The sequence below is a fragment of the Malaclemys terrapin genome, chromosome 25 (assembly GCF_027887155.1).
Source record: "Malaclemys terrapin pileata isolate rMalTer1 chromosome 25, rMalTer1.hap1, whole genome shotgun sequence".
NCBI lineage: Eukaryota > Metazoa > Chordata > Testudines > Emydidae > Malaclemys > Malaclemys terrapin.
In genome coordinates, this window is record NC_071529.1 from 16,855,805 (window position 1) to 16,870,775 (window position 14,971).

General features: G+C 39.3%; 1 protein-coding gene across 3 annotated transcripts in view; it reads right to left on the minus strand.

The window, feature by feature from the left end:
- Positions 1–14,971, minus strand: part of MPP3 (MAGUK p55 scaffold protein 3) — a 78,383-nt gene that overhangs the window by 29,424 nt on the left and 33,988 nt on the right. For 2 of the 3 annotated variants that reach the window (XM_054014065.1, XM_054014066.1), the window contains 6 exons: positions 14,551–14,706; positions 13,870–13,950; positions 9,490–9,583; positions 7,922–8,030; positions 4,227–4,349; positions 1,557–2,493 (listed from right to left, as the gene is read on the minus strand). In XM_054014065.1, the coding sequence (XP_053870040.1) occupies positions 2,314–2,493; positions 4,227–4,349; positions 7,922–8,030; positions 9,490–9,583; positions 13,870–13,950; positions 14,551–14,706 (743 nt within the window). In that variant the 3' untranslated portion in view covers positions 1,557–2,313. Of the gene's footprint in view, positions 1–1,556; positions 2,494–4,226; positions 4,350–7,921; positions 8,031–9,489; positions 9,584–13,869; positions 13,951–14,550; positions 14,707–14,971 lie in introns of those variants that run through there. The other variant, XM_054014067.1, reaches the window with a different exon arrangement.

A 14,971-nucleotide genomic window follows, 5' to 3' on the forward strand; every position in this document is an offset into this window, starting at 1 on the left:
TTAGTGAGCTGGTATAAAGACCCGGTAAAATGTTAATATATCAAATTCGGGCCTGGGCTCCACTGAATGGACTGAACCTTTAACATGCAGGAATGGTGGAAAGCCCTGCTTTTGGTCATATAAGGCATACCTGGCTCCATCCAGGTGATATGACTCTTTTCAAATATAATAATGACCCATCTCCTCAGAATCACAGCACTAGAAATTCTCCTCCACTCTATAATTCATTGAAGTCTCTATAATGTTACTGGGGTTCATTTGTTTTACCATAGGTTGTCGACTTATGTGAGAGACTTGATACTTGCAATAACATACGCTTGTAGTAATTGCTCAATTAATCAACTCCTATGCCAAGACTTATTTGATCACAGTGCTCTCCCCTTTACCATAAGGGTAAGTTGACCATATTTTCAAAATCAAAACTCAAATGTTTTTTGTGGTAACCTTCTTAAGGTCAGGAAAAAACTGAATTTCTTGGCATTGACTCGCTTTTCGTAGCTCTATGCTGCCTGGGTCAGAAAATCACAGAAGAGCTGAGTGCCACCACTTCCTTCCAATGACAATAGCAAGGAGGGAGCAGAAGAACCACCAGCACTTCCTCCTGGGGCCAGAGCAGGGGTTTTGCACTGACCAGACTGAGTCAGTCTTAGACTTGTATTGCAATGTGGTCATAAGACAAGCACTGACCCTGCCCAATGATTGTCACAAAGCACATGCTCACTTCTTGATCAGAATGAAACAGTGTGCAAAACACTAAGAGTGGAACTGATCTTGGACAAACATTTTGTAGTGATTAAAAACCTGAACATTTTGATAGATGAAATGAAAAACTGGAACATTTCATGTGTCCCATAAGAAGTTCCAAGGACTTCATTAAAAAAAAACTGGGATGCATGGTCTCTTTACATAATGGCAAGATCACATGAATAGGGTGGGGGTCTAGTAACCACACAGAGCCACTGGTGATTTGAGTAGATTAGGGCCAATTAGACCCTGAATGAATAATGTGATTGAATACTGTTGTGCATCTAGACAAGAGAAACATTTTACTTATTGTTTTTTGGAGAGGGAATGTAACAGGGTGGCTTGCTGTGTGGGTTGGAGAGCCAGGGGCTGATCCAGCCCTGAGCACAGAATGGGCTTCACCTGAGAGGAATGAGGTGATTCCTGTATAAAAGGACCCAGGTTTGATCCCTGAAAGGATCCAACTGGGGAAAGAGATAGTAGGGAGCAAGATGGTTCCTGCAGAGCCCTGAGTGAGGAAAGCTCTCTAGGCAGAGAGTGGCCTGGGAGGGACCTGAGTAACTGGGGAAGAAACTGGTTGAAGAAGAGCACCAGAGAGGGTGGAAAGTTTGCTTCTATTAAAAACAGTTTTGAAGCCTAGTTTGGACAACTATGACCCAGGAGGGGTGGACTAAAAGATTGTGACCCAGCCAGAGGGCCAAGTTACCTGACAGAGAAACGGTCTCCTCACCCAGTGAGGGAAATGCTATCCTGGTTTGAGAGCTGCAACACTATGCCTGGCATGAGGAGCACATAATGGTGAGTGGATTCCATTACAGAAAAGCTGTGACTTTATATGAAATGCTATTACAATATTTTCTGTGGGAAGTCCCAGTGATTTTGCTTAACAATAACTTCATATTTTTAAGACAAAAATAAGTATGAGCTTACATTTGGAGCCATTGCTAAAGGATTTGATATATAGGAAAGATCCAAAGTGGCAGGCAAATGGAAAGCAGGAACTCCTAGGTACATAATGTACTATTTATCAATAGCAGATTTAGCAAATTATGAACTGTCATTGATTTCCAAAATCCTAATACATCTGCATTTTCATCTATACACTACAAAATCCTGTATATCCAAACTTCCTGAAGTATTTGGGAAAAAAGTCTCGCAGCCATGTAGATTTAATCTTCAAGGCCCGCTTTGTCCCTTACACTCTCTGGGACCATTTGTCTGCGTTAAGATACTTGTTTCCATAGCCATTGGCAGGATGGAACCTTAGACAGTAGGTGAAGTTTCACTCTACATCACAAAGTATTTACAAAGCTTAAAAATCACTAAATTTTTACCAATCAATCTACAGTGAGCACTCAACATTTTAAATGACACTACTAAAAACTGTGGTTCAGGAATCCCATGTCAGCTTCTGACTGATGGGTCTGTCTAGTTTAACTGATACGACATTTTCATATTACTTTCTAGACAAGCTGGCGGTTTTGGAGTGCAGCTGACATGTTCCCTCTTTTAATCCTTATATTTACAACACATTTTATATAGGCTTTCCTTTTGACATGTGAGAGCAGGCTATGATCTAACCCAACTCACTGGCACCCAAAATGAGTCCTCCTTCAGCTTCTCTAGCAGAGTTTTCAACTGATTATAGGCACTCTGGAGGTCTTCTTTCAGCAGCACAGTGTCAATTAAATGGCCATACTGCTCTTCAATAAATGCTGCTGAATTAATAATGTCCTGCTGTTCTTCATCCTGCAGGCCAATATGTGAGAAGATATTAAACTTGTAATAGTCATTCTATCCTTCTAATGACTTTTTTAGTCTCCTTGTATCCTCCCCAATCTTCTATCAACTACTTTGAAAGGAAATAAAACAAAAAAGCTACTGCCAATGTGAAAGGATAAAATGAATTCTTGCTATCAAGTTTGATGAGCAAGGTACTAGTGCTAGGAGTGATATGGCCTCAGGGATGGAAGGAGTGAATGAGGGATTTTGAAATGGTTACAAAAGTAAAATGGCATTGCACTCAAAGTAACAAAAGTGCGCCTAGTCAAACTCAGGTGCCAACCATACTCCCTTCAAAAGTAAAACAATGACAGTGGAACAGATGTGCCCAAGTTCAACAACACTGAGCGCTTCACTGGAAATGTTGCAGGATCCCACAGGCAGTGTATATGTGAACTCTCACACTTTATTACCAAAATAAATGAACAATAATGAGTTGGTACTTCTCTAAAGAGAATACCAACCAGCTTAGTTTCCTCTTCCTTGCAAGATTAAACTGCTTGTTATGTAAGGACCACCTAAGCTTGGGCTTCACTCTGCAGTTATGAGGCAAAAGTGGCCTTCTGGGCTCTCACGGAGGCTGCTCAGTGGCAGAATAACAATGTTATTAACTAATCTGACTAAACTAGTCGTTGCCACTGGTGTGAACCTGAATTATTTTGTACCACTACAAAGAGCAGATTCTTATTCCTCCTCCTGCATTCCTGACATGGTTAGATTTTAGGGGGCAGAATCTCCCTCTGAAGTTCTAACTCTGTTCAAGTCATGGTGGGTGTTTTTAAATTGAAAACAAGCCTGTTTCTCAACTCCCCTCCCCCCCAAGAGGATTTGCATGGTAAGAGCCAAACACAAAGTACAGTCTTCCTAAGAAGAAACTATACCTCTGGACCAAAACAGTCAGGATTGCTAGTGACTCTCCTTCAGATTTCCGCCTTGCCCAGATACAATTTGCAAAGACAACTTGAATGTTTTATGCCTCCCATACTATCCCAAACCTTCTCTAGAAAAAAAGTGCAAGAAACATGAGATCACCTTGAATAATTTGCCTACTCTTCTTGGATTATCTGCCTGCCCTTTCTTCATACTGCAGAAACTAATCCTAAATGAATTCAAGAAACATTCAGCTTTCTCCTACAACTGCCTCCCTTGGTAGCTTATTTCATATCTCTAATACTCAGTGAAACAACTAGGTCAGCAACTGTGTTTATTGTTTTACGTGTGATTGAAGAAAAGTAATGCAGCATGAATACACTTGTAATATTAAAAAGCACAACACGCTTCAGGAAAATTAAGTCAATTAATATATGGGATGAAGGTATGGCAGCTGAAGTAATGGTAGCTGTATTCACGTTAGCATGGGGGCTCTGAAAACTGTGTAGCAGCTTATAAAATCTGAATCTCAAATCAGAGTTTTGTTGGATATCATTATCTCGCAGAACATCTCAGGCATGTCCTGTAGGCGGATGCTTTGCTGTCCATACTGACCCATCAGCAAGGAGACATAACAGAGGAAGGCAAAAAGTTCCCAGGAATTGCCACATTAATGTAGCTACTTAAAACTCTCAACCTGATTTGCCATCATAAGACTAGAGCCAGTTATGTTATCTCACTCAGCTGGAGGGACAGGTTTCTCTTATGGGGAAAAACAAAAAATCCAAATGGTTTCTTCAGTATCTAAGAACTGAGGTTAAAATACTTACAAGTGGGGCTGAGATTTCTTCTGAAGTTGGAGATGTTGGTGCATTTTTTTTCTTTTCTGGAACAAGAGGCTTCACAAATATAACGTATGGCTTAAACTCTGGTGTTCTCAGGTGCTTTACTGCCTGTGAGTAAAAATATACATGAGCTTTTTATGTATGTTAAGGAAAACTTTTACACGATAAATTAATGTATGAAACTTCAATTATCTGTTCCAACTGTTCTTAGTAATTTCAACTGTAAATGCCTCATTTAAACCCTGTGTAAAATACTGTAAGTCTGAGCATTATATCGGTAATTCTTCAAAAAAAGGAGACTAACATAATGTCAGTGTCATTGCACACATCTTGCTGTGCATTAAATCTACAGAAAGGGGAAGGTGATACAAGAGAAAAGGGTATAACTTGCCTATTAGGCCAAATTATCCTTCCTTTCCATTCATAACAAGGGGACAAAACCCAAGAAATTGAACTCTACTTGCTTTGACAAGAGTATTTAAAGTTATTTCCTAATCCCAGACACATGGCCTGGGCCTGCCACTAGCATAAGAGAGGAGTCAGTACCCAGTGACAGGTACAGCTAGAATCTCACTTTTTTTGTGTGGCCAGAAGGACTGAGAATGCAGAGCCTGTTTATGGTGGGAAAAGTTCCACGTGGGCTTACACAGGAAAGGAGGACGTGCTTGCATCTCTCATACTGCAAGGGCAAGCTCCTTAAACAATAACTATGTAATACACTGGGGCTTTTAGGGCACACTTTGCTTTTTGTTCATCAAGGCTCAGCACTGTGAACAGTCCAGTTCTGCTGAGCCAGCACTCGGACCAGCTGCTAGATTCACAAGACAGGCAAGCATCATTGCTTTCTGTAGAGCAATTAACCAGGGACTGTAAATAGCATTATTCATCCTACCGTAGGAGAAGGCAAAGATATTTACTTTGATTAGGAACAATCCAGCAGAAACCTTTTTCCATAAAAAGGACAAAATATGAGGAAAAGACACCGCATAATTCTTCATTTACACCTTTCTGTGACCTCCACAGTATATTCATCCCAGGATACACTCTTACAGCTGTCCTCCGTATTTGAGTTTGTTTTTCTATTAACTTTAATATATTGTTTTTTATAAGCCATCACACAGGGACAAGTTGTAAAATTGAGGAGGCTGGTGTTTGAGCATACCTTTCTGTAGGTTGAGCTATGTGGTCTTTAGAGAGTGCATGAACTCGATACATATAATGACAAAAAATGTCTGTTTCAGCCATCTGCTATCTCAGACCCCCGATATCAGAATCCTTGTGGATTAATTAAATCGGAGAAATGTGAGGTTAACCTGCTGGCACCTGATGCTGCAGCAGCTATACTATGTAACAGGAAATTGGTGCTTCCATGGCACTGGTGAGATGAGAGTTTTATTGTAATAATGTCCTAATACACGGCCTTCCAGCTGAAGATCCCAAAGCCCTTTACAAACCTTAATGAGGTAGTGTCTCAGGGTATGTCTACACTACCCACTGGATCAGTGATTGATCCAGCAGGGGTCAATTTATTGCATCTAGACTAGATGCGATAAATCAACCCCCGAGTGCTCTCCCATCGACTCCCGTACTCCAGCGCCACGAGAGGCACAGGCAGAGTCGATGGGGGAGTGGCAGCAGTCAACTCACCGTAGTGAAGACACCGCGGTGAGTAGGTCTAAGTACGTCGACTTCAGCTACGTGAATAATGTAGCTGAAGTTGCATAACTTAGATTGTGTGTTTGTTTGTTTTTTCCCTCCCTTCCCCGCCAATATAGACTAAGCCTCAGTTTCTCCATCTTTGAAATAAGGGTAATAAAAATCCTCCTTACACCACCCACATGAGAGAGATGATTAAGAGCACTAATGATTTGCCTAAGGGTACACTTGAAGTTAGTGCACAGCCAGGAATATAACCCAGATATTTCAAATCCTATTCTTGTGCTTTTGCCACTAGGCAATTCTTAGTCTCCAAAAATTTTAGGTGAGGAATCCTACAAGTTCCAAGTTCTGAAAACAGGAACAACAGCAATATCCTCTCAGATATGGATAAGGTGCAAGGTAGCATCTAATTAATGTGCATAGGATCTCCAAGACAAATGGGTGCAAATTTTTATTTATTTTAAATTAAGAAAAGAGGAGTCTGGTACCTGATTATGTCCTTAGCAGGTATATTGGAAAGGGAAAGCCTCAAATTTAGAGCCTGTCTACATGGTGCCTTAGTCCACATTAGCTGGGGCGTAAATTCTAATCTATGCCAGTGTGTTGCCCACTAACTGGCCCCTGTGGACACTGTTCATGCACATTAAAAGTTTTCTAGTGCACATTAATGTAGGACTGTTTGAAACAAGAGCTTCACACAGGCCAAGCCAAGTCTAAGGTTTGAAAACAAAGCCAGGTTGGAATAATTCAAGTGTTCAAAGCAAGGCTTTACAATTGTTCTTACCTGAAGGAAAATGTTTTGGGTTTTTCCTCTGCTTAGCTAACCTGAAAGCAGCCCAAATATGTGGGTTGGTTTTGGTTGGTGGTTTTTGGTGACTACACACATGCCCCACCTTTACCTCCTCCCTCCCACCAGACACAATTCTTGGGCTGGCACTCAGTATGAGAACACTAAGCATAAACAGTGGTTTGCTTTAGTTTAAAAAGTTGAGATTGAACAGGGTGTAAAACATAAGATACCATAAAGCCATATTGTGTTTTCCATACTTGTGTATGGCTTGTAAATTAATAATGCAATGCAGAAAGCTGAAATCTGTGCAGAGGGAATTAATAGTTCTCTAGTAAAGATTTAAAAAAAAAGAATGATACATTTTCATCTACAAAGCTTTGGGAGAATGTTTTTATTTGCTCCCTCTAGTAATTTTTTTTACAACGTTCATGTTTGTTTGAACACAGTATATTTGACTTTTTTAGTGTTAAATTTGATTTGCAGTATAACAGATCAAACCAGTTTCAAAGCAAATCAGATTATGCTGTTTTTTCTCTGTCCTACTCATGGCCATATGTAACCCCAACAGGAAAAGACTCCATCTTCTATTACTTCTCCTCATGGGAAACAGATTGTTTAAAGCTGGTTGAATATTGCAAAGCCATGTCCCTGAACATTCCTTCACGTTCTGAATGGCTATACACCAACATTTTTCTTCACATGAATGTTTAGGGAATGCCAATTCTTTATAGAGAAACCCATAATTTGCCTACAAACAAGGGTACTTTCTATCATCCTTTAATCGCTATTCTCATTGTTAGGTTTTTATTCTGTTTTAAAAGTTTGTCATCCAATCAGGGAGCAGGAATAATATCTGACTCTGGCCAATCACATACTGCAAATAGCACTTGATCCTGCTATCTGAAGTCAACAGATTTCAAAAGGAGTTGGATAAGATCCTTGATAATGAAAAGTCAAAGTGAAAAATTTGCAAAACAGCTCAGAGGCTGAGTTTCTTCAACTAAGGTGTTTGGTGACTACCTAAAAATGAGATGAAAAAATCTAGGTTGGGTCACAAACACAGGAAGGGGCTAAACTAGTTATTTGCAACAAATTTATTTCCTTGATTTTGTGCTACAAACATTTTAACTTACTGAGACCACTGGCTACAGCGGCATGCTTATTTTATTTCTGATCGCTGCTGCCAGGCCCCCCCGGAATCAGATGACTTTATAAAAGCAGCTATACTTACTTCGGGTACCACATCCACCAAACAAACTTTATTTTTGGCCATAACAGATTGGATTGCCTCGAGACTTGTTCCATACAGATTCTCTTTGTATTCTCCATGTTCAACAAATCTAAAAAGTTAATGTATTTATACTCCATGAATATATGCCACAAAGAAAAGGAAATTTAAGAACTTTGACCGTTGTTTTCCCCCAAACAGATTACATTTGTTAATTCCAGGGAGTCCTGACAAGTTGTCTTCAGGGATGCTGTAACAATTCGTACAGTGGGGGTGGGGGCTGAGAGCCATTGAACCAACCTGTAAACCGCATATATGATGGAAATCACTTCAAGCCAGGGGGAACAGTAGCACCCCTAGTTCCAGCACCTATGGGTGTCTCCCTTTACAAAACTAGTGTCTGGGGTTCAGAAAACTGAGACAATGCAATCAGAAGTCTCCTTCTGTTTGAGGCTCTCAATATGCTTTAGGATTTTGAAGGAATTAATATGTACATCCCCTCTCTCCATGGAGAAAGCTGAGGCAAAGGGAAGTTCAGTGACTTGCCAAGGGTCACAAAAGTCTTAACAGAACCCAGCTTCCCTGACTTAATTACAAGTCAACCCCTTTCTCTTGCACAAAATCACAGTAACCAATACAAAAGTACCACTGAATAAGCATGGGCCCTGTGGAGTATATTGAGCAAATGGAACGTCCTAAAAGAAAAATGTATCTTGGACTATGTATCCTTATTTGGATGTTCTCAAAAGAAGGTGGAAATGTTATAAATATTGCAGAAAACCATATCCAAGCAGTTTAGGACCAAAATCTGACCTACCTTGAAACTATTAGTTTATGATGGGGAAAGCAAACAGAAACCAAACCAATGCATAGAGCTCAATCTGTTACGATCACAATTTCAACAAAAACTCCACTCTTTTAGGGCACCTACAAGACTCTGCATGTTTTTGTGACCCTTCTGGGGGCTTAATAGCAACAGTTTCCCCAGGGCATCAGTGATAATCAGTGAGGCTGACAAATAAAGAATTAAAGGAAAACTGCCATGGTAATTGCAGCTGAATTCTAAAAATAGAGAAGGGGGAAACCTCATGGTTTTCCTCAGAGAACAGTACAAAGCTAGCCAGGAAAGAAATGTTCAGGCTTTGGGGGGAGGGGAGGGATTTAAATTCTATAGCAAAACCTTGCACTAGCAGGAAATGGACTGGATAATCCAATAGGTCACTTACATTCCCAAATTCAGAGTCTAAGATGATTACAATGAATAAGTAAATTAAAACTTGCCAGCATACATGTACCAGAAAATAGCAGTAAAAGTAGTTAATGGGACTGCCCTAATTAGGTAGCAGGGTTAGATTCTGCCTCCTGCGCCTCTTTCCAACCCTTTACTGTTCCTGACTTGCCTTTCAGTCAGGCTTTGAGTGAATCATTACTCAAACTGAAAACAAAAGTTTACTGGAAAAATTGCCCCATCCCATTATTACACTAAACTAGATATGTATATACTATACATCTTGACAAGCAACATGTTGAAAATGTAGCCACACTATTTCTGTATGTTAAAACAAACCTACTTGTTATGCTGTACATCTATCTCAAATGATTGCTTAGAGACAAAATTGTATTCCACTCCCTCTTTTTCATGACTTTTCTTTGACCTTGTTGTATCTGGAAGAGTGGAAACAGTACCATGAACATCAAACATGGGGTAGCAGTTAGCAGAGGTTGGATGCTGACTTGCCTTTGTTTAGTCTTAGGTTTTCATGCCTCCAAAACTAAATGGACACACACCATCAAGTGAAAAACAAAACTGAAAACAAAAATCCATTTACCTGTATAAAAACAAAACCTTACAGTAGATTAACATTGAAATAACTCAATTAATTTACTTCATCTTTTATATTATAACACCCAAAAGGCTACCAATCAAGGTCAGGGTCCCACTGTGCTGGACACTGTACAAATATATAGGCTGACAAGGCCCCTTCACTCAAAAGATTTGAAGTCTGGGGCCCTGATCCTGGTGGAACCCTGCACCATTGTAAAATCAGTGGAATTGCTTATCTGGAACAGTTGGTGGAATTATAGCTCAATTTAAGACCAGATGAAACGAGTGAGTCAGACAAGAGGAGGGAAGGAGGAAAAGCATGTAACCTGCAGTCAAACAGTGCACCTCTGCATACAGCTTGGTGAGTACTTTATTTAGCTTTTTAATTCATCTCTGCTGGGCAATGAAAACAGACTCCATTTCAGTTATGGTCTGGGTCTATCACAAGACATGGGCTTGATGCAGGAATTATGGAGAGAAGCTCTTTGAGGTTCAGTGTTGTGCACAGGGTCAGACTACTCCACTGGTCCCTTCCAGCCTTAAACTATGACATTTTTGTTTGTCAATTTTGCATTTATGTTGTGTCCTTGGCACAAAGATGCTGTGTTTTGGGTTGTAAAATATGCAAAGGTTGTTTGTTTGGCTTCTTTTTTTTTTTTTTTTTTTTTAATGTTTCCATTGGAATTTTAGAGGGACACTGAAACATAGCTCTCTTTAAATCTGTAAAACCCTGTTTTTGGAAAAACAGAGTTGAAGGCCAAATTCAACCTCTGTCTTTAAGATAGTATAGCATACATACGTTTTTACACTCTTTTTTTTTTTTTTTTTTTCCTTGCACATGGCACAACCATAAAAGTTCCTAGGGAAAATGGTATCACTTCTAGTAAACAGGCTACAAATCTCTTGTATCACTATGGCCTTTAAGAAAATTACTCTCTCAAAAGATGCCCAAAACCCCAATCACAATTTTAGAACATGTAATTCATCACAAAACAACCTGGAAACAGTATAAAGGCCTTATCCTGCTCCTGTCTAAGTTAATGACAGAATTCCCATGGCTTTCTATGGGAGCAGAAGCAGGTCCTAAAAGAGTAAAAGGAAATCAGATGTGACTCACTGGAGATAATCATTAGAAAATAAAATCAGCTTTTTTTTTTTTTCCCCCCCATCATTTTTTCCACCCAGAACTTCAAAAAACCACAACAGGTTTGTTTGAGTAATTTCTTTTTTCTCCCCCATGCTAACTAAATTAGTGATATAACTCTGACTTTGAATTCTTGCCTTTATATTTTTTTAAGTAATAGTTTCTTCCCTATACCTTTTTTGATTGCCATAATGTCTTTTGGTGCAGTGAATATTTTAAATCTGGTCTGACATGTATGGTGGTAAGCTCATCATTAGTCCTTGAGACATGCATTCTATTTCTATACATACACTATGTTTTATATATTGTTCACATTTTAAAATATTAGTAGTTTGCTATCACAAGCTTCTTTCAGTGTTCTTGCTTTTGAATCCAGTAACTTTAAAATTGCATCATGTAGCTCTCTATTCTTGCACAACTGTTGAAATCAAATTTTATTTTTTCCTTAATCCAGTTACAGTAGGGCAGTAAGTTATTTTCCAAGGTGACATATGACATTGTAAAACTGTTACCTTTAGTATATTCTGTTTCATTATTTCAAGTTTTTATATTGCAATAAAATACCAATGTAAAGCACAGGAAAACAAACCTGTTTGCTATCAGAATTTGAGCTCTTGCCTGTTGTACAATTAATCTCAACATTAACACTGTAATTGATGTTTTTTGCTTTTATTTGTCTGGTTTAAATCAATAGTACTCACTCCTCAGTGGTTCAGGAGCCAAATTAGCAGTCAACATTACCCAGAAGAGCCACGGTAGTGTGAATTAATTGGTACTATAGAAAAATGAAACAATCGTATTTAAACAGTATATGATGGGAAATGTTTAGTTAACTTATTTGTGTGATAATATATCAACTTGCACTAAGTTATTAACTGGTTAATAACATAGTAAAAGCATCCTAAGTGGTTAATAACTAAATCAGTGTTTAATATCATGTGCTACAAAGAGCCACAGGAGACTCCATTAAACAGCCATTTGCAGCTCGAAAGCCACAGTCTGGGTATCACTGTTTTGTTTATTGATTCTCATGATTAGCTTAAATCTCCTGATCCTTGGGATCTAACCTGTGGCTTTTGAATGCATGCGGTTGGCAACACCTGTATATTTGTGCTTTGAAGTCTAGTGCACTCAAATGCCCGTCCACTAGTGTAAAACTCATTAATTTAAATTAGGATAAAGTATAGAAATGATAGACTTGGTGGCAAATATTTATGGGAATGAATCCTGCTCTGCTGAGAAACACACTGCACATGGACAAGCACAGCAGAGGTGAACTAAGAAGAAAATCTAGAGCACTTGATAGGTAAAGACTCAGAATGTTCACTGTTAAGCCTAAAAATTATTGGTTTTCTTTGTGTTCTCAACTCTCTCCAAGATCAACACCATATTAATGTTCAATCATGGATTCACATTCAATATGTTAAGCAAAAGTCACTATATGGAGATAATTTATTTCACCTCAGTTATTGTCTGTTACCTCTTCCTCCTCCTGTGGAATTGTTCTCTCTGCTTTCTCATTACAGCATTGTTCATTCTCACTAATGCTAAAGTATCTACCTGCTCTCCTCCTGCAACACTGATTTTTTTTTTTTCATGCCATATAAACCATCTATATAAGTATAGCTCTTCTTTCCTTAGCTTTGAAGTTGTCAGTCATTTCTTTTAAGGAAATTAAAAGAAATATTAGTCAACCCTCTACTCTAACAGTACACTTTGACCATTTGCAAATATACAAGCTGACCATGAAGGTGTAATCACAACTTTCTGATGTTACAAGTAAATCACATTCAGATTTTTAAAATTAATACAAATTATGAGTGTGTGATGCACATCTTTAACAAAGGGCTATTGGAAGAGAAACATGTCAAAGCCAGCAATCTAAATCAGATGTGTGTAAAATGTCTGGAAGACAAATTGATCAGAATAACTCTAAATCAGTTTTTGGGGCACTCAGATAAGATACATCATGATATTATTGCAAAGTTCTAAACAAACTGCTAACTTCAATCTGTATTCCATCAGCCATCATCTCTGTATAACTGATAGACCATAAATCAGCAGAGCACAACCACAGTTTGGAATATGTTTTTAAATTCCAATCTTGCATATCACTGTGGTTCTGTGTGTATGAAGAGAATTAACATGTTAATCAAGACTTCAAAATATCAGTCTTCCGTTTTAAGGAGTTTGCCTGCTTTATTGCTATTATTTAAGATCAATATTTTTCTCTCTAATTAAATTGATTAATTAAAACTCTGTAGATAATCCAGCACCATCATCTTTAAATAGGAACAAAGAAGCCTACATTTTTCTTCACTGAATCACAAAGTCTCATTTTAATTCTAATTTTAGATGTTTACAGTCTAATTTTTTCCCCCTGTAGTCAGTCTGCTTTTCTCAATATCCATTTCAAAAAATGAATCTGTTCATTAAAAAAAAATCGAAGGAGCTGACAAGATTCCAGATTCTGTGCATACCAGAGAGATGTGATATGCTGAGTCAAGAGACAAATGCAGACCCTCAAAAGAAGGGGGAAGAACCAGGGGTGGCTCCAGGCACCAGCCCACCAAGCGCATGCCTGCGGTGGCAAGTTGTGGGGGGTGGCCTACCGGTCCCCATGAGGGTGGCAGTCAGGCTGCCTTCGGCGGCATGCCTGTGGGAGGTCTGCTGGTCCCGCGGCAATTCGGCGGTGGGTATGCCAAAGGCACGGGACCGGTGGACCTCCCACAGGCATGCCGCCGAATCCACTTTACCAGCAGACCTCCCGCAGACGCGCCGTCCAAGGCAGCCTGACTGCCCTGCTTGGGGCGGCAAAATACATAGAGCCGCCCCTGGGAAGAACTTGAGCTACTTCTGAAAATGCATGTAAATAGTGTGGAACAGGAACAGACTGGACAGTGGTGCAATCAATCACTAAACTACTGCATGCAGTATACAGTCAAAGGTGGGGACAAACAGATTCCTGTAACAGCTACTTACGAGGAACCGCAACACCATACTCCTGTGGATTCTCCGACACAACTTTCTGTTTGAGCTCATTTAGTCTGGCTCCCAAAGAACCTAAGCAATAAGGAAATGAAAACTGACGTGTTTTGGATGCTGAAAGAAATATTGCGAACAGAATGAAGGAATTTATTCCATCTCACAAATGGGATGCATGCTGTAGGAGAGGGCTTAAAGAAATGTGTACACAAAACAGCAAGAACTCATGCCCCATCCCCATTCTACCTTAAAAAGCATCACTAGCAGCAGCTTGAGTCTTAAATGGCAGGAGACCAGATATTTATCCAGTCACTCTAGCAGAAACTCTATGTTCATAGCATTTCGTTTTTTTGGATACCCCCCAGACTCTAAGCCACGCTGGAAAAATACCTAGACTCAAAGTTGCTAGGCTTACTGAACTGCAGAAAATCTTACTAAGCCTCCTTTTCTCTGACATCCAGTTTGTTATAAATTATTCTAACAGGTAAACATGCCTGGGTCCTGGTCAAAATTTTTGGGCAGGAAATCAGGGTAAAACTACAGGACCGTGCCAAGACCCAGAGTGCTGCCTTATAGCTTCTGGAAGGGAATTTTTTCAGCTTTTCATTTTAAAATGTCTTTTTAAAAAAAAAAAAAAAGTTGATGATTGGAAAATGTCGGACCAGTTTTGTGACATACCAATCAAAACTACCAGTCTCTGCTTTTCTCCCGGCTGCTGCTGATATTTAGTGACTTCTTCATATGTTAGGAATTCGGATATGTCTGCTTGCTTTGCTTGATTCTGATTGTTGTGTTTCTCCTTTCGGCTTAACCTAAAGCTCCTCCGCAAACCAGCTAAAGAGCAAAATATAACACACATTAAACAAAGTATCTTCCTAGCCAACTGTCCAAGCTGCTTGTCTTTCAATAAGAACTAGTATGGTGAAGACTGGCTTGCTGTTACGCACCACATGCACCAGTTTGTTTATAATGATGGGGAAGGTTGGGAATAGTAGAATTCTTAACTCCATAAAGAGATACAACTAACCCCCTCCTGTAGCATAAATACATCTATTCCATGGGAAGATCATGACAACTATCTGCATTTGCTTATCAGGTG